The sequence below is a fragment of the Hippopotamus amphibius genome, chromosome 6 (assembly GCF_030028045.1).
Source record: "Hippopotamus amphibius kiboko isolate mHipAmp2 chromosome 6, mHipAmp2.hap2, whole genome shotgun sequence".
Classification (NCBI taxonomy): Eukaryota; Metazoa; Chordata; class Mammalia; order Artiodactyla; family Hippopotamidae; genus Hippopotamus; species Hippopotamus amphibius.
This window is the reverse complement of record NC_080191.1, coordinates 111,959,037-111,978,452: the sequence shown is the minus strand read 5'-3', so window position 1 is coordinate 111,978,452 and position 19,416 is coordinate 111,959,037. Positions and strand designations below refer to the sequence as shown.

The window sequence follows — 19,416 nt, the reverse complement described above, 5'->3', positions numbered from 1 at the left end:
TAACTTGACGAAAAAAATTAAGAAACTGCTAACCAGTAGTTGGAGCAGATTTTAGTCTTCTATCTAGAGCTTTTTGATTTTGATTTTATAACTTTTAGCAAGTTCGTTGATCTTTATGTTCCTTGGTTTTTCAGCTAATAACAGATCTACTAATTCTACTAATCCATCTAGTTCTAGCTTTAAGTTACATCCATTCTCTGAAGTCTTCCCTAATAATTGCCGTCTAAACTGGTCTCAGGTGCCTATAAACGTCTATGTCGATAATTGTATGCCTCTTATTTTACTTGTGTTAATTTTGCCTTCCCAATTATATTGTAAAATTCTCAAGGAAATTTTTTTATCATCCTTTTGCTTCTGCCATACTCTGGGCCCATGATGGTGCTGATGCTAGCTAGTGTATACTGAAAAGTGTATTACTATGCTCAATGGCCTAGAGCAAGAAGAATGCTCAGGAAGCAGAGTGCTTTGCTTGCATTATCTCATGTAATCCTTATGATCACCCTATTAGGAAGGTAATTATTTCTGTTACACTGATGAGGACACTGAGACTTAATGGTTTAATGAGTTGTGGAAGGTCACATGGCCAAGTTGAGAAGAGTTATCCAGATTTGTGAGATCTAAAGCCTGCATTCTTAACTACCAGAACACATCTCTTCTTTATAGAGCTTTCCTGATTTAGGATATTCTCATAAGGATATTCTCATAAGTTTTCAGGCTCATTGATAGCTTGCTGGTACTTTAATCACAACTGGCATTTTGGGCACATGAGTGTTTGGAAACTCCTATGAAAGGAATTTGGTGCCACTTGACAGTTCTTTAGGACCCCTCGAGGGTGTCTTTCAGTTGGTTCTTCACTTTTGGAATAGATTAAGATGGTATAAAATGTGTTAGTATGTACTTATTTTGTTACAGAATCTCAAGTAAACATTTTAGTTATTTTTCAGAAACAAACTATATCTTTGCTTTTTTTCTCTTGAATGTATAAAACATTATTGTCACTAAAAGAAATATTGCAACTATATACCAAGTAATATTTTTAAAAGAAGGTTGTTCTTTTTAAAAACAGGCTTTAAACCAGGCCAACGAAAAGTTTTATTTACCTGTTTCAAGAGGAATGATAAACGTGAAGTAAAAGTTGCACAGTTGGCTGGGTCTGTTGCTGAGATGTCTGCTTATCATCATGGAGAAGTAAGCATGGAGATTGGAATTGGTTGAAAACTATACTTATTGGCATGAAGAATGATAATAGAAGGATAATTTAGCATAATATAGTATTTTTCCTTTTATAAAGTCTTTGGAAATGTAAAAGAGTTGAGAGTTTGGGTTTTAATAAAAATTAGGAAATACTTGTAGAAGATTGAGAATGTGAATGTTCTATTCTGTCTGTTTCTGTTCTGCAGCAAGCACTGATGATGACTGTCGTGAACTTGGCTCAGAACTTTGTGGGGAGCAACAACATTAACTTGCTTCAGCCAATTGGTCAGTTTGGAACTCGGCTTCATGGGGGCAAAGATGCTGCAAGTCCTCGTTATATTTTCACAATGTTAAGGTAATCATTTGCTGAATATAATAGTATAAGTTCTGTTTGAAGTTTATTGGAACTAACTAAATGCGTAATAGAATTATAACTATGGAGAGAGTTGATTGCGTGTTATGTTGAGGGTATGAGTATTTCAAATTATTTGATTACGTATAGAATGACATTTGTTGATCTCGGTTTTTATGAATTATTGGAGAAACCAGTCCTAATGAATGTAAGGATGTTTTCTGATCCAACTTTACTTTTTAGGCTGAAGATGGGTTTTGTGGTTTAGTCAGAATAAGAGGAAATCTTTAAAAGGTTATTTATCAATACTAAGAATTCAGGCAGGTAAGTCAGTAAGTAACATAAATAAAACAGGGCAGTTTTATTCTGGCTTTGTGCCCGAGGGAAATATATTTGGTAATAAGGTTAGGAAAATTTTACTGTTAAATTTAAATTAACCAGAATTCTTAAAAAATGCATTCTTTTTAAAAGATTTTTTGAAATGTAAGGTCTTCAATAATGTATAAAGTTTTATTTTCTGAAACCATGACATCACTCCATGTTTTTCTTTTTCCTTTTATTAGCTCTTTAGCAAGACTGCTTTTTCCTGCTGTGGATGACAACCTGCTTAAATTCCTTTATGATGATAATCAACGCGTAGAGCCTGAGTGGTATATTCCCATAATTCCCATGGTTTTAATAAATGGTGCTGAGGGCATTGGCACAGGATGGGCTTGTAAACTACCCAACTATGATGCTAGGGAGATTGTGAACAACGTCAGACGGATGCTGGACGGCTTGGATCCTCATCCCATGGTGATTACGTAGAACTTATTGCTTATGTTGTTTTAACAAACGATAACGTCTAAACTACAAAAGCTAGTCAGTTTAGAAAAGTAATGGGGCCATTTTCATTTTAGAACGTATTGTAGACAGTAAGGACCCTATTAGTGTGTAACTTGATGTGTGCTTACCGTAAAAGATACAAAGTTTGGAAAAAGCCTGGAGATAAGGTTTGTGGGAGAAACTGTTTATTACAAATTTAAAGTACCCTATATTTCAGGCTTTCAAATATCTAAATTATGTAGAGAATAATGCTTTTATGGCAAAGTTACATGCAATTTTATGTCACTGTTCTTAAACTACTAAGTCATATTGGAGTCCTAAGGATGCTTAAAGACACACTGTATATATTTTAATAATCTCTGTATTTTTTATTTTTGCCCTTACATCATTCATCGTGTTCAATTCTTCCCTCAAACTCCCTCCAAGAAAAACTTCTCAAAAAAGTGTCTTACACTCTTCTACATGATTTAAAATCATCTAGAAATTTCCTGTTATCATGATACATTTAAATAGAAGTATATTTTTATTACAAAAATGTTAGTGCTCATTGTAGAAAAGGTAAATAAGCAAAGAGGAATAAACAAGCTGTTAATATTTGTATGTATTTCTCTCCAAGTTTTATCTCATCTTTGTATTTTAAAAGAAAATTAGATTATGAGTATGATTTAAGATCTTTTTTCTCCTAAATACTTTAAAGTACTTTAAAATATTTCTAATAGAAGTATCAAATTACTTTTAATGATTATAGCATTTTATTTTAATTATTTCAGATAAATTTAGAGTATTTATTGTCAGTGTGTTTGATGAGTACTTGTTTCATATATATATATATCTTCTATATATGATACTGTGCTAAGTGGTAAGATAAAGAACCATGATCTCTGTCTTCGAAAAGTTAATCTGTTGTCAAGGCAAGACCTCTGGGCATGAAGTTTACAGTGACAAAAGATATTAATAGTTGCTCAGTATGCCAGAAGAAATGCCCTCTGCTGTATGCCTAACTTCTTAGTGATAATAACGAATGGGGATTTTAGAAGAGGGAGAGATCACTTGTAATTAGGCTGAGAAGGCTGAGTAAGATTTATATAGATGAATGGATGCGGGGAGCTGAATAACTGTCATGCCTGGTGGATACAGTGAGTAAAAGTGAGCATACTGAGCCTATTCAAAATATTCAAGAAAAATGTGGAAAAAGAGTAGTGATTTGGAAGGCAAATCATTGGAGAAAAGTTAGAAAGTTAGATTGGCTTGTAATGTAACGTCTGAGGAGTTTGAATTTAAAGAATATTTAATCTGGGGAGAAGGAAGGATGGAGGTAATAAGATGGAAAAAAGTGATATTCTTGGAGGACTAGGAAGGGTGATGCTAAGGTTTTGAGATTGGGGGACTATTGAGATTATATTAACAGAAGCTGTGAATTCAAGATCGAGCGATTATTTGGAGAGGGCCTGTTGTGGACAAGAGGAAATTCGTTTCAGTCGTGTGACCCTGTTGGTAGGTCATTGACTGAGAGGCACTCAGAGGTGGCATTGGCCCTCCAGTGAGAAGTCGGGGCCTTATGGTATTATTATTTTTCCCTACAGCTTCCAAACTACAAAAACTTTAAAGGAACGATCCAAGAACTTGGTCAAAACCAATATGCAGTCAGTGGTGAAATATTTGTGGTGGATAGAAACACAGTGGAGATTACAGAGCTTCCCGTTAGAACATGGACACAGGTTGGTATAAGATGTGAGCTGCCTGTGAGGCGAGCAGTTGTGTTAGGCAGTGCTTTCTGGTAAGAATATGATTCCATCATTGTTTGCCCTGTGTCTGTAGAATGTTTAAACATTGCTGTATACGTTTTTGACACATTGATTTGAGTATTCCAATGATAATTTAAAAGTTGATTTATCTAAATGTAGAATGACTTAAGTAGTTTTTAAAAAGACTATTATCTTTGTTTACGTTGAAATGAGTAGAATAGTATGTAAGAAATAGTTTTGAACCTTTGTAAGTATGGTCAATACATTCATGTCAGTCGGTATTGGATCTAAAAGTACATGTGTCACCTCATCAGTGCTAGTTGATGCCATCCACTTTTGTACTCTCAGCCTCTTCTTGCCCTTTGAGTATGAGCAGATCAGAACCAGTACCTTGTGTATCTTCTTTCTCCATTGAGATCCCCATGCATTGTCGACTATAGTGACTGGGCAGGAGGTGATAGAGATGAGGTTTCCCCTTTTTTCCCCACTGGAATTGAGAATTTTTAAAGATTGCATGACTTGTAATATGAGAACATGAATGTGTGTCATGAAAGATTTACTTATTTTTAAATCTTTTATAGGTATACAAAGAACAGGTCTTAGAACCTATGCTAAATGGAACAGATAAAACACCAGCATTAATTTCTGATTATAAAGAATATCATACTGATACAACTGTGAAATTTGTGGTGAAAATGACTGAAGAGAAACTAGCACAAGCAGAAGCTGCTGGCTTGCACAAAGTTTTTAAACTTCAAACTACTCTTACTTGTAATTCCATGGTAATTAACTAGATTTACTATGAATGTAACCTTTCTTGCATGCTCAGAGTTGGATTTTTGTAGTTGGTTTCACAATGGGAGTAGCTATAGTAAGTCTGTTTCCCCCTGTATATTTGCTAAAGAATTTAGAGATAAAAAAAAAAAAAAGATTAAAAAAAAAAAAGAATCTAGAGATTATGTTCCTTTTCCTCTAATATTATCCTCTACTCTTAACCCCAACCCTGCCTTTGTGCATCTGGACTTAAACATGAAGGATACACATACCCGACTGAAAAGTTCTGAGAGTGATTGTTGCAGGGTTCTCTGTGCCTTACTCTTGTCTCTATTTGCATTTTAGTTGTGGAGTACTTATCTCTTCATTACTCTAATCTGCTTTATTAAACTTAAAGATAATTGGGGAGGAAGATAAAAAGTGAACATGTATGATTACCCTTGTTCCATTCCAAATTAGCTTTTAGACTTGAGAAAGAGTAAAAGAAAAAAATCCAGTAATAGCACAGTGACTAAGAAAAAGTGCCGAAGTCTGCCAAGCAAGGCTGATAGAAAAGGAGAAAAAGGATAGAGAAGAAGTAAAATGTCCCCCTAAATTGAAGTTTCAGCGAATTACAGCGCATTATAAAAAACAAGAGAGAGGCAGATGCACATCCATTGAATATATGGGAGAGAGAGAACTTTAAATTGAGTATTTAAAAGCTTACGCATAGAATATGTTTTTAGTTTCAAAAAAAAATATTAGGTGGTTTTATAGCCATAGTTTATATAGTTTTAAATAAGAACATTTTTTAAAAGACCTGTTTGCATCTTTCAAAATTATTCCAATTTTAAATATTTTCATAGATTTGAGAATTGAATTTTATCAGTTTCTTGGAGTCATCAAAGGAATAGTTACAGAAATGTGCTTAATAATTTTGGTTCTGGCTTTTAGGGGTGGTGTGTGTTCATGTAAATGTATTATGGTTATTTTATATACTGTAGCAGTCTTACAAGTTAAAAATACCAACACAGATTTATATAATCTTCAAAAACCTTGTGTTTTGCTTAGGTACTCTTTGATCATATGGGATGTCTGAAGAAGTATGAAACTGTGCAAGACATTTTGAAAGAATTCTTTGATTTACGTTTAAGCTACTATGGTTTACGTAAGGAGTGGCTGGTAGGAATGTTGGGAGCAGAATCTACAAAGCTTAACAATCAAGCCCGTTTCATTTTAGAGAAGATACAAGGGAAAATTACTATAGGTAAGATGCAACCTTTAAAAATTTGAAGATTAGTTAAAATGGAAAAAAAAAACTTTATTAATAGAAGACATTTTTATCAGTAGAATATAAACAAATACAAATTGAATCTCTTTTCTTGATCCTAACTTTATTTTTCCCTCACATAGAGAATAGGTCAAAGAAAGATTTGATTCAAATGTTAGTCCAGAGAGGTTATGAATCTGACCCAGTGAAAGCCTGGAAAGAAGCACAAGAAAAGGTAATCATTTGCAGAACAAGACATTCAGAGAAGCTTTTAAAAGCAACTTCCAAAGCAAACAAAAACCCCAATCCCTAAATTTTGAATTTAGTATTGCTAAAGGTGCTGAGTAGTCTGTTTGGAGACTGAAGTCTTCTGTTTATCCACAAAACAGATACGGTGCAGGAATTTGCAGTGCACACCCACCACAAAGCACTTTGCCAGTGTGGCTCAGCCAGGGCCTGGAGAAATGACTCCATGTTGGAGAAGATAGCTCAGTCTCCTCAGCCTTCTTTCTGAGCCTGCCATTAAAGGACTGTAGTGGTGGTGGTTTTGTGAAGTACATGTCACTGTCTGGGAGCTACACTGGTAGCACAGAAATCACTTCCCCCTGGGCAGTTTGTGGTCACAATGTGGAATCTACCCACCAATCACTTGATCTGGTTTAAGTGTACGCTGGGGAGACTAGAGACAGAATGGCCAATATTTATCAGTGTTTATCAAGCACCAAGTATGTGCTCTGACCTATGCTTAGGCATTTAGCTGGAGATTTTAAACCCTGAAACTTCAGATTAAGAGTCTGATGTTTTATTAAATTATCTATTTTAAATCATAGAGTACTCATATTATTAATTCAGTGAGTGGAATATTGGAATGTTGAGATTCTTCTCAAGAATTAGCTTCTTGCTGTTGTGGATAATTTAAAGAAAAATTTAAAAAGGCAATACAACATTGTGATTGAGAACACAAATATACAAAAGAAAGAAAGTTGGAAATGATTAATTTCTAATCTAATGATACTTTATTAGACTATTGTATATATATATTTAATACTGATGTTTGAATCTTTAAAAAATAGTTATGATTATGTGATGTAACTTGAACTGAAACTTTAAATTTCCCAACATTTAGGAGTTCTCAACCATAATGTTTTTCATTTTTCATCAAACTACATTGAAATACTACTTTCATTTACATTATTTAAGTTTTTTTCAATTTTGAACTGTCATTAGAATGCCATAAAGTAAGAATAAATTATATATTTAGCAATTACATATTAAGATAATTGGTTTATTCATCATTTGAGGAAAATGGGGTAGGGACAAGATGGGGGAGTATTCAAAATGGATGACTCAAGCACTTTGCTTTCCTTTCAGTATGTATTGTTGCATTCTTAAACCCCAAATTATAGTTCATACACTACTTGCCCTTCTGTATCATTGTTGGTTTAAATTACATCTTTAAAAAAAAATAGCTACTGAGCTAATGAATTTAATGTTTAGTTTCAAAAAATAAAGGTGTTTAGGGTTTGAGAGTGCCCTTCTGGTGGAAGTAGATTTCACAGGTAAAAGCTAGTGCTTGGTTTCAATAATTTCAATAATTGTTACCCTCAAAATGTTCTCAGCATCTTGGCCATTTGTTCACTTTGGGGGTTCAAGAAACAAAAGGAGCCGCTCTAACAAGAGTTATGTAGAGTTGGAGAAGAGAGAATTATAGAGCAGATAATTAGAAGATCAAAAACATGGTAGAATTCTGTCACTGGAACTTGAAAAGTTTTTTTTTTTTGTTTTGTTTTTTCTGAAAGTATCCTTAGTCATCTTCATGTTAACAATGATAGATACACATATTCACGGAGTACTCATTAATAATGCTTGGTGAGTCATCAAATCCTAGAGCACTCAGACTGCTAAAGTGTGGGTCTAAATAGGATTTTATGACACCCTAATAATATGTTAATAGTAGTGTAACATCTTAAAATTCCATAGGAACACACTATTTCATGAAGAAATTGGAAAAACTAGACTGTATTAATTTGTCATAAATTATCTAGGTACTTACTAATCAACTCAACAACAGCATTCCTTATTTGGCTAGTGTTACTTAATTGAGTTTATACTTTTGTTGATATATCGAAGCATTTTGCTTTGCAATTTTTATTTTGTCCCTTTACTTCTAAACTACGCTTAAACTTTACTTTGTATATATACATTATTTTACCGAAAATTTTAAGTTGAATTGTAAAGCCTTTTTTTTTCCTTTGCTTTTTTGAGTACTAGAAGTAAACTTTTTGTTTTATGGCATATCATGGTTAACTCAGTCATTTTTAATTATCTGAGTGCCTTTAACAATTGAGATGCAATTTTATTTAATAGCTGTTGTTGTTTTAAAGATGATGTCACCTATAATAACTCGATTAAATTCATTGGACTTTGAAATTTAATATTAGCATAAGATTTTTTTATTGCAACTGTTTCTGTGAAAAAAGACTGTATGAATAAAATTTTAGAATAGTCCTTACAATTCTTACTCTAACTCACCAGCTCTTAAATTCTTAAGTGAACTTTTTCTTAGTCCTCACATGAGTATTCTTGCTTGAGAGAATTTTTATTAAGAATGCATCTTTAGTGACTGACTACCTTAGTATATTTATTATAACCGTAAAACATTCTTCATAAGTGATTTTTATTTTAAGTTTCAAATTGTTCATTCACTCACCAATATAAAGATCTGACAAGATGCATGATAAAACATTAGTTCTGCTCTATTAATTTTAAGATGTGGTATGTCTTCTCAAGCAGTTAATTTTTCACCAGATTCCTGGGTAGAGGCTGAATATACCATTCCTTTTGATGATTTTATTGTGCATTTTTAGAAAATTTAAACTTTTTATAGGAAATATATTTTCATAGGTAATCTTGCAGATAATCTAAAATAAACCCACCACCCTGAAGATGTAGCATTAAGATTATAGCATGTATGGAATTTTAAACTCAGTATTCAATAAAATTCAACATTGATTTGGTATTATACAGGACTTTAATATAAAGTTTATTATTTTTTACAGGCAGCAGAAGAGGAAGAATCACAAAATCAGCATGATGATAGTTCCTCTGATTCAGGAACTCCTTCAGGCCCTGATTTTAATTATATTTTAAATATGTCTCTATGGTCTCTTACTAAAGAAAAAGTTGAAGAACTGATTAAACAGAGAGATGCAAAAGTATGAACTTTCGTGGGTTAAATAATTTGAGACTATTTCAGTGTTATCCATATCTTTATTTTTCTTTTCCAAAAATAAGTAGTTTTATTTACCCTTTATGTCTACATTTTAAAATTATACATTTAAAATCAAATGTTTAAATCATACTACTTTTTTATTATAGGGGCGAGAGGTCAGTGATCTTAAAAGAAAATCTCCTTCAGATCTTTGGAAAGAAGATTTAGCAGCTTTTGTTGAAGAACTGGATGTAGGTTAAGTCTCCATTAAAATATATTTGGAAAAGTAATGTTTATGAAACAAGTATGAAAATTTTAAAAATTAAATTATCTCAGGGTTTCCTTTAACTCTACAAAGGTAAATGTGTTTATAAGCTGCAGAGGATTAAGCTTCTAGCCACATGAAATCATAAAGAAAAGTAATGTCTGATGTAGAAGAATAAAAGCTATGGAGTCGAAATTTAGAATAAATTAAATTCTAGTACTCTCTGCTGGTTAAAATTTCTTAACTGACTTCAAATTGGCTTATTGATTCAATTTTAATGTTTTCCCCCAAAGAGGTAAGAGCAATATATATATGATTGAATATAGGTACTTTGATTTTTAAAAAGAGGAATGATAGTCTCCTTAGACTTTTAATAGAGAAATTTTAATGTTTTTTATTATAACTTAGTTTTCTCCAGGTGGAATTCCAATTTTAAAGATAAAAGAAAAACATAGAGAGAGATATAAAATATAAACTTTTTCTAAAATTGCCTAATTTGTTTTTAAGCAATTAACTCACTTAAAATCTTAGAATTAAATTCACAGTAGCAGTATAATCATCTGATTTTGAGTAACACAAGGTAAATTATTATTTATTATTACTCATATGATATTTATATTTATTACTTTTTACTTGTTTCATTGATTTATTGTCCACATGCTCTCATTTTATTTTTATGGCCTAAGTCAGAATTCAAACTCTTAAGGATAAGTGTGGTATATTAGTTGCCTAATAAAATTTCTGGAATTTTTTAGTGCTATTGTTCTGGGTTTCCTTAATGATCTTTCAAGTGCCACAATATAAGTATGCCTTGATTTATACTTTTCGTATATTGTTATGAGTTAGATTTTTTAAAAATCTGAGACTGTTTCTTTCCTGCTGTCTTATATATTTAAAAGTTAATATCTATTAAAAATGAAGCAAGCTAAAGCAAGAGTAAAGAATAGTTTCATATTTGTTAACAGAACTGCCTTTTTGTATGATTTGCTAGGATTCTGATGATACCAGGTCACCAGAAGTCTTGATCCCATAATACGTCATAGGATCCTAGAATTGGAAGCAACCATATAGGCCTTTTAGTTACTACCCCCTTGTATTACAAATGAGAAGCTAGTTAGGACTGCAGCCCAGGTCTTCTGACTTAGCATTGTTTTTTTCTTAGATTCGATCACCTGAAAGGAAAGCTTTGCTTCTTACTAAAGGAATAAGGTTAGGTTTGACTTCTCATGCAGTAGTGACTCTCTTTTCTAATGAGTTGTTTATACCCCCGTCCTGTCCCGCATCCATAATGATCACACTCCAGAAAGTGGAAGCGCAAGAACGAGAAGATGTTATGGCAGGAATGGCTGGAAAAGCAATAAAAGGGAAAGTTGGCAAACCTAAGGTGAAGAAGCTTCAACTGGAAGAGACAATGCCCTCACCTTTCGGGAGAAGAATAGTTCCTGAAATTACTGCCATGAAGGCAGATGCCAGTAAGAAGTTGCTGAAGAGGAAAAAGGTATGATGTCTCTTGTTTTAGCCTGTTGGTGGACTCCACCGCCATAGTGATGTATGTAGGTATTTTAATTTTACTGTGTAATTCATTCATGCTTTATTTTTTGTTTGTAATATGTTTCACTGTGATTGGAGATCATTTGTTCTGAAAGCAATTGATCCATACGTAGAATGAAGACATATTAGTCAAGGACCCACATGTGTGTAAAGAGCTACTTATTTGATTCCGTTTCTAAAACTAGAGAGAGAAATATTCAGCATTCTAAATTAAAATCATGGAATAACAACAGCAAAAAGTATATCAACTTTAAAATATAAACTTTCGTTCTATATCATAACCAATTAAGGAAGTCTTGTGGTAGAAAAGAGTCTGTTTGGCTTTCAAAGTAAGCTATCATCTTTTACCATTTATTTATTTTTACCCTTAGTTTAAAAGTCATCAAACACAGCCTATATCATTGGCATTGATTGGTGTTATAGGGGATTTAAGAGCGTGAGCTCTGCCTACCCTCCAGCAGGATGGGAAGAGTTAGCCAGAGGAAGGAAACATCAAGAAGGCTGCTCAGAGCTGAGGAAGCAGGAGCCTGATGGTCTCAAGGAGAGAGGCTGATTTTTCTAGGCAGGTTGATTTAGAACCCAGGGGATATATAAGTAGATGTGTCCCGTAGTCTAAGCAGAGCTTGGGAGATGAGCCTGAGAGCTCAGTGAGATTGGAGAATTCTCTGTACAGAGCTAAGAGTTGAAGCTTGGGGGCACTGTGCTATGAGGGAGATCCCTCGCTTCCATGGTTCTCTTAAACAAAGGTCTCACAGGTTCACCTGCACATAAAACTTGTTCTCTCCTTAGGAAGACGCTTCTCTCCTTTTCCGACAGTCTTAGCCAGGATCCATTCTCAGCACATTTCTCTTCGCCTTTCATAGTCTCCCCAAGTGACCTCATTTGTGCCCAGAGCTTTTATCACTTACACTGATTACTCTTTACTTGATGTCCTGAAGCTGTAATGTTTCTAGGAGGGCCAGGCTAATACAGCCATCAGAACACCCAACGCCCCACAGACTCAGCATGCCTGCAGGGACCCCTTATCTGGGTTTCAAAACTGCCCTCCCACCTCTGCACTTCATCTCTGTTCCTGGCACTACCAACCATCACTAACATAGGGCGGAAACCTGGGAGTTTTCTCATTTAATCTGTAACTCAGTCCTACTGGCTGCCTGTGAAAGATTCCAGATTCCACCCTCTTATCGTGGTCCCACTGACACTGTCTTAGAATTCATTGTGTTTTCTCTGAGATAATTTAAGGTGAGCTGGGTTGCTCTAGTGATCCTGTTTCTAGTCATCCAATCATGACTTCTACCTTCTTCACGTCATTCCTCTCAGTCTTGTCTCTCACTACCAGGGTGATGTTTCCAAACTGTGAGCCTGTTGTTACGCAGTGACTGGTGGTGCACAGGGATCTAGCGTTATGCCTGCCTGCTTCCATTGGGCTGCCCTTCCCTCTCACCTTCCCCTGAGTCCTAGCAGACGGCGAGTCTTTATCTTGTGCCTGGGGCACTCTTCCTTCTTCCTTCTCCTCACTTGGCCGGTGTACCTGTTTCTTCAAAGCCCAGTGGGAAAGGCTCCTTCTCCATGGTGTCTGCCCTGCCCCTGGTCTGGGCAGGATTGCTTATGTCTCCTCGTAGGTTACTGTTCTTCCTCCCTCTATCTTAGGGTCAGGGGGCTTTGTTATGTACTGCTAGGCATTATAAGACATGGGTTGCTTATTTTCATTCAATAATCTGAAGATTTTTTTCTAGTATGTAGAGGCCTGAACTATAGGAACGTATTTTTTCAGGTACCTTTTGGTATACTTAGCTATGAGTCTGAAAATCTCTTTGGTAATCAAGAGCTGCCTTCATATTTTTGATAGTTGGTTTTAAGTAGCTGTCATCTCATAGAGTGTACTGCAAGATTAGAGTGGTAAGCAGGATCATTTTCTACAGTTACATGGTCTGATCAAAGTCATGTCTTGGGACCTCAGTGGAATCACACTTTATGATACATTGGTTTTTTCTTACTCATCTGATGTGAAAAAGCGATCTGTTCTCTAGAAGTGTGTCTCTAAAGTATATGGTGTTAACTTTTTTAACTCATGGTTTGGTTTTCTTCTTAACGTGCAGGGCGATCTTGACACCACAGTGGTGAAGGTGGAGTTTGATGACGAGCTTGGTGGAGCGCCGGTAGACGGCGCAGAAGAGCCGCTGATCTCATCAGCGCCTGTAACTAAGGGTCCCAAACCCAAAAGGGAGAAAAAGGAGCCTGGTGAGCAATTGTTACAAAGTTTTTGTGTGTATGAGAAAATCTGTATGTTCAGGGTGTTACTAGATTCTTTAGGTTGTACTTTTTTGCTAGTGGTTCAAATAATGTCTTCAGTTTTTACAAACATTTGTTATTTTATAATGAACTTTCCATTATAATAGTTTTATTTTCACTAATGACATTTGGATAAGTATTGATACATATCTTATTGTTGCTCATTTTGCTCATATTGTTTTTAGGTACCAGGGTGAGAAAAACACCTACATCATCTGGTAAACCCAGTGCAAAGAAAGTGAAGAAACGGAATCCTTGGTCAGACGATGAATCCAAGTCAGAAAGTGACTTGGAAGAAACAGAACCTGTGGTTATTCCAAGAGATTCTTTACTTAGGAGAGCAGCTGGTATTCTGATATATTTTATATTTGATCATATATTATGGTTTGGCAACATTAGTATTACTCATAAGCTGGTATTATTAGTATCATCCGTGTCTCTGAAGTACTAAACTGTTAGTATTTCAGAAGTTATAGTTCACGAAGACAAAAAACACCTGCTTTACAGAATGCTGCTTTCTAGCAAAGTTGACATAAATTTCTCTAGAGTGAATCATGTTTTCTTATTGATTTTTATTATGAAGTTTGGGTTGTATTCCCTCCATAGTTTGAAGGTGTTTGGTTAAAAAACGTACCTTGGTGTAGTGTACCCGCAGAAATGGATCCATAGAAGTGCTGTGTAGCTTTCTTTTTGTTTTCTACCCCTTGTATCATGAAAATTTCCCCCTACGTTAGGAGTCTGGTTCCATATGCACACGGTGTAATTTAGATAATTACAGCGTTAGAGTTAGGCTGCAGAATCCTATTTTGCTAATATATATTGCTGTTAAGCATGTGACTTGATCCTTTCTGAATATTCGTTAATTTGAAGTCTTCAAATAATTAAAAACTGATGTTTCATATTTTATAGATTCTTCTCAAATTTTGTTGAGTCCTAATTTACATAAAATGAATAATAAAACATTATGATGGTTTTATCTCTGGGAGATACTTTTAAAATTATATCTCAGGCCTTCAGTCACTCAGTGATTGAATTTCTTTTCCTAATGTACATAGGTAGTATAATAGAGGTAGATTTAAAAAAAAATTATTAGAGTATAGTTGATTTACAGTGTTGCATTAGTTTTTTTCTTTTTTAATTAATTTATTGGCTGTGTTGGGTCTTCGTTGCTGTGCATGGGCTTACTCTAGTTGCGGTGACCGGGGGCTACTCTTCGTGGGGGTGCGCAGGCTTCTCAGTGCAGTGGCTTCTCTTGGTGCGGAGCATGGGCTCAGTAGTTGTGGCGCATGGGCTTAGCTGCTCCACAGCATGTGGGATCTTCCCGGACCAGGGATGGAACCCGTGTCCCCTGCATTGGCAGGCGGATTCTTAACTACTCCGCCACCCGGGAAGTTCCTGTTGCATTAGTTTAGAGGTGAATTTTTAACACAGTAAGAAGTTACATGAAAATTAATTTACTAAAAGCTTTAAAATTGTATTTAGGCTTTTTCTATACATCTAAAATGAAGTGTAAAATTGCATAGCATCCAAATGACTTCAAAATTTTATTCCATAGTATATGCTAGAAATTATGGTAAACTTACCTGCATTTTGCCAGTATGCCTTTCTACATAGTTGGTACCTTTTTATGCATTATATTAAATGACTGTTTTGTTAATATATTGAGGTCTTATTTCTATTTTTACTTATTCATCTTAAAAATTAGTTTATTATTTTATACTAAAACTACTGTGAAGAGAAGACAATTTTTTATGGAAGAGGTTAAGAGAAAGTAGCACTTTCTAAAGACCTTATAAAAGTTGTCTTTTGTAATTGGAGAAATAGGAAATCTCACATTAGTAGTCACTTTTACAGTGGCCGTAGTGACTCCTCTCCTCACTGTGCTGAGTAATGTTTAAGCACGACAAGCAGCATCCTTGTGGTCTCGTCAGCTTACACTCTCCTGACGCACGCAGCATTGCCCCAGGCCCTCCTGGGAGTACAGGCAGATGTTAGCACCGTCAGAGCAACGGAGGCAAAGTGGTTGACTTTTATTCTCTAATACTTTTTTTATTTCCTCTTTTTTTTTCTTGTATATTTTAAGAGACAGCTGGAATGTTTTTCAAGTGCATTCTTTGGAGTAATGTTTCGTGTTGATAAAGCTGGGTTTGAGTGCAACGCTCCCTTTTATCTTTGTCTTAGCTGAAAGGCCTAAGTACACGTTTGATTTCTCAGAAGAGGAGGAGGAGGATGCCGAGGAGGACGATGACAACGAGCTTGAGGGGCTGAAAGTGAAAGCGTCTCCCGTGACCAACGATGGTGACGATGACTTTGTCCCTTCAGATGGCCTAGATAAAGACGAGTATGCATTCTCACCGGGCAGATCCAAAGCTGCTCCAGAGTAAGTCACGCAGGGGCTGCTGCTCAGTCACGCAGTGCAGTCAGGTGTCCAGGCACCTGCCAGAAATCTTATGATAAGTTCCAGGAAATTGTTACCATTCTAGGTAGGGTCCTGCTCATGAAGTAATGAATCTGGTTAATATTGTAGCCGTTTACATAACCATTGCTATAGTTTAGAGCCTGGGTTGGCAGATTTTTTCCATAATGGGCTGGATAGTAAATATTTTAGGCTTTGCAGGCCATATGGTCTCTGTTGAACTGCTCAGTGCCGCCACTCACTGTAGCAGGAAAGCAGCCATAAGTGATATGTGAATGGACGCGTGTAGCTCTGCTCCAGGAAAATGTTATTTACAAAATTAGGCAGCAGGCATATGGGACATAGCTTGACAACCCCTGGTTCAGAGAAAAGTTGTTAAATCTTTAGAACTGGGAGGTTTAATTTTCCTCCCTAGCTTTGGTCTTGATTGACTTTTCTTGCCTCTCGTGAGTGTGAACATGTAACATGTAGGATGTGAAGTTTGTGAACTATTTCAATTTTTTAAGGAAATATTTTACCACATGCAGTCAAGTATTAGGAGTCAGATTATTGCCTCCTCTGATGGAGGTTCTGAGTTTCTTCTTGAATTTTTGCCAATAATTTACTGATGTTAAATTCTGAAGTGGTTCTGGCAACCATAAAATTTAGTTGTATTTTGAATGACTTTAAACTTTTGCTTTTCTGTTAAATCATTCGTTTATCTGTGTCTCTGTGTGTATGTATGAACACTTGTGCTTATGAGAAAGAAGAAGTTTGGTTGCCCTGTCTTTAACAAAGAGAAGCAAATGAGAGAACTAAAATTTTGTTCTGTAATTATAATCCTGCAGTATGTATTATATACAAATTATCAAGGTTAAAAGCAGATATTTACATTATATTGTGGTGTTTAATTTTTCTTTATTAGAAAGTCTTCCCATGACAAGAAAAGTCAGGATTTCGGGAATCTCTTCTCATTTCCTTCATACTCTCAGAAGTCAGAAGATGGTATGCTAATCATTTAGTCTTTTATTGGTTACTTACATGTTATTGCTATGGATTTTTTTATGAGTAAAAAACTTACCTTCTTTTTACATTTTCCTTAATGTAATAATGTTTATTTAATTTTCCTGAGGTGATTCCCAAGTGATTGGTGAAAATCAGCATTATGGAAGCATTTAGGTGGAGAGGCTGATGCAGACCTGGGGAGGGATGTGTGTGTGTAGTGAGGTGGGGAGTCTGAGTGTTTTAAGGAGAGAAAAAAAGTATAGACAGACATTTTGGAAGATCAACATTTAATTTTCATGGCAATGTGAATGGATATTTGACAGGTTTTTTAAAGCTTCAAGTGAACCAATATACAGATTGCTTTTACTGAACCCCAGTAGCTGAAAGACTAAAACCTTCATAAAAGCAAATGTATTCAGTGTGCATACTTTTTTATTGCCTGCATTTCTGTATGTGGAATTTCTAAGGTCAAAACAATCTAGTTGTATTTGAGTTACTGTTTTCTATTTTGTTAATACACACATACATGTAGGTAGACATACATAGATCCGGCCTATGTTTTTTGTTTTTTTTTTAATTTATTTATTTTATTGGCAGTGTTGGGTCTTTTTTGCTATGCGTGGGCTTTCTTTTTAGTTGCAGCGAGTGGAGGCTACTCTTTGTTGTGGTGCGTGGGCTCCTCATTGCCGTGGCTTCTCTTGTTGCGGAGCACGGGCTCTAGGCGCGTGGGCTTCAGTAGTTGCAGCACATGGGCTCAATAGTTGTGGCTCACGGGCTCTAAAGCGCAGGCTGAATAGTTGTGGCGCACGGGCTTAGTTGCTCCGCGGCATGTGGGATCTTCCTGGGGCAGGGATCGAACCCGTGTCCCCTGCATTGGCAGGCAGATTCTCAACCACTGTGCCACCTAGGAAGCCCCGGCCTATGTTCTATATGTATAGATAGATATGCATTTTTGAAAGCTTGTCAAAACAACTATATAAAACTCTTACATCTAAGTTGCCATTTTAAGAGTCCCTGTTTTGGTTTGAGGGAAGGAAGGATGGAAGGAGGAACTGAGAAATTGAATTGAGTATAAAAGTAAACTGAAGTTAAGCCTACATGCTTTTTAAATTAACCTTTAATAATGTAAAATTGATGAATGTTATTACTGATATTCTTGAAATGGTTAATTAGATGTGTAGATACTAAAATAATCAGTGAGAACTTTTTAATATCTCATTTAAAAATAAATCATCAGTATTTATTTTTGAATTGGTCAGTTATGTTTTGAGTGATTAACCTTTGGGACTATTAAGAACTTTTATTACTCTATGCATTTTTATGTTGTTTTACAACATAGTTAACATTTTTGAAATATAACTTATATTCCTTATTTTCCACTGTATATTATGGATTATATGATCACAAAATAGAAACTTTTAAGAGCTATAAGCTAGATAAAGAGATGTCTTCAGTAAAAAGAATCAGTTTAACCACTAAGTGGTCCTTATACAATCTCTTTACTGATAAAACTTGTAATTTTTAGATTCAGCTAAATTTGACAGTAATGAAGAAGATTCCGCTTCTGTTTTTTCACCATCATTTGGTCTGAAACAAACAGAAAAAGTTCCAAGTAAAACAGTTGCTGCTAAAAAGGGTATGTACTTAAATTTGATTTTTTTAAGCATTGCATGAAATGTATGGAGATAGTTGATGTTAAAGGAAATTTAATGTAATTTGAAACTATTTGCACTAGGACTTCAATAGAAAATAGTTATAAAGTGTAAATGTGTGTGAGGAAAATCCCTCCTGTTTTCTAACCATGTGAGGTAATTATTAAAATGTCTGTAAGACCTCATTTTAAAGCTGCTGTAATTATAAAATAATCCCATGCATTGACATCGAAAGACAGCTTTCTGGTAAAGCTCTCCTGTAGCTGTTGGGTTGTGAAGTAGGTTGCAGGTTTGTCCTGATGGCAGCTGCTCGTGTCACGGTGCAGGTCATGCCTTAACTCCTCCTGCAGAGCCACGGGTCAGTTCAGTCGTGTCCTCTTTTTGTGAGTCATGCAGCTTCTTTCTTTTCCATAACCTTAGATTGTTTATGAGTAAGTTGACTTGAGTTGATTCATGACTCTTTTACTAGCACTGAGGCACACACCTTGAAGGAGGTCAGTATTAGTGCTTTTTGTTTAAAAGATAATCACCACTTGGCCAGCAAGTAGATAAACAATATGGAATGTCCCTTAAGGATCTTAAAAATGCACAACAGACAAGACCATTGTACACACACGTATTAGGTGCAGCAGAGCAGCAGTAAAACTCCCTGCTATTCGGAACACAGTAGGACAGTGGTGAGAAATTGGGCCACCGAGTCTCTAGCCAATGCGTAGGGTGCCCCACCCCCATGCCCTGTCCTAGCCATGGTCTGGATTTCTCTACCTGAGGACTTTCTTTTGTTGCTGTGCCCGCCACCCTTTCCCAGTGGCTGAGGAAAGCTGGTCTGCACATATCTCAGGGTTCTTGCCCCTCAGGTTAGCTCGCTCTGGTTTCATATCAGCTCTCGGTTTCCTCATGTCACAA

General features: G+C 35.5%; 1 protein-coding gene across 3 annotated transcripts in view; it reads left to right on the top strand.

The window, feature by feature from the left end:
• Positions 1-19,416, top strand: part of TOP2B (DNA topoisomerase II beta) — a 58,291-nt gene that overhangs the window by 33,928 nt on the left and 4,947 nt on the right. For all 3 annotated transcript variants that reach the window (XM_057740060.1, XM_057740059.1, XM_057740062.1), the window contains exons 19-33: positions 1,067-1,188; positions 1,401-1,549; positions 2,110-2,341; positions 3,955-4,089; positions 4,698-4,898; positions 5,941-6,136; positions 6,283-6,374; positions 9,199-9,354; positions 9,518-9,601; positions 10,919-11,113; positions 13,266-13,407; positions 13,644-13,805; positions 15,640-15,838; positions 16,779-16,858; positions 18,384-18,494. In XM_057740060.1, the coding sequence (XP_057596043.1) occupies positions 1,067-1,188; positions 1,401-1,549; positions 2,110-2,341; positions 3,955-4,089; positions 4,698-4,898; positions 5,941-6,136; positions 6,283-6,374; positions 9,199-9,354; positions 9,518-9,601; positions 10,919-11,113; positions 13,266-13,407; positions 13,644-13,805; positions 15,640-15,838; positions 16,779-16,858; positions 18,384-18,494 (2,256 nt within the window). The remainder of the gene's footprint in view (positions 1-1,066; positions 1,189-1,400; positions 1,550-2,109; positions 2,342-3,954; positions 4,090-4,697; positions 4,899-5,940; positions 6,137-6,282; positions 6,375-9,198; positions 9,355-9,517; positions 9,602-10,918; positions 11,114-13,265; positions 13,408-13,643; positions 13,806-15,639; positions 15,839-16,778; positions 16,859-18,383; positions 18,495-19,416) is intronic.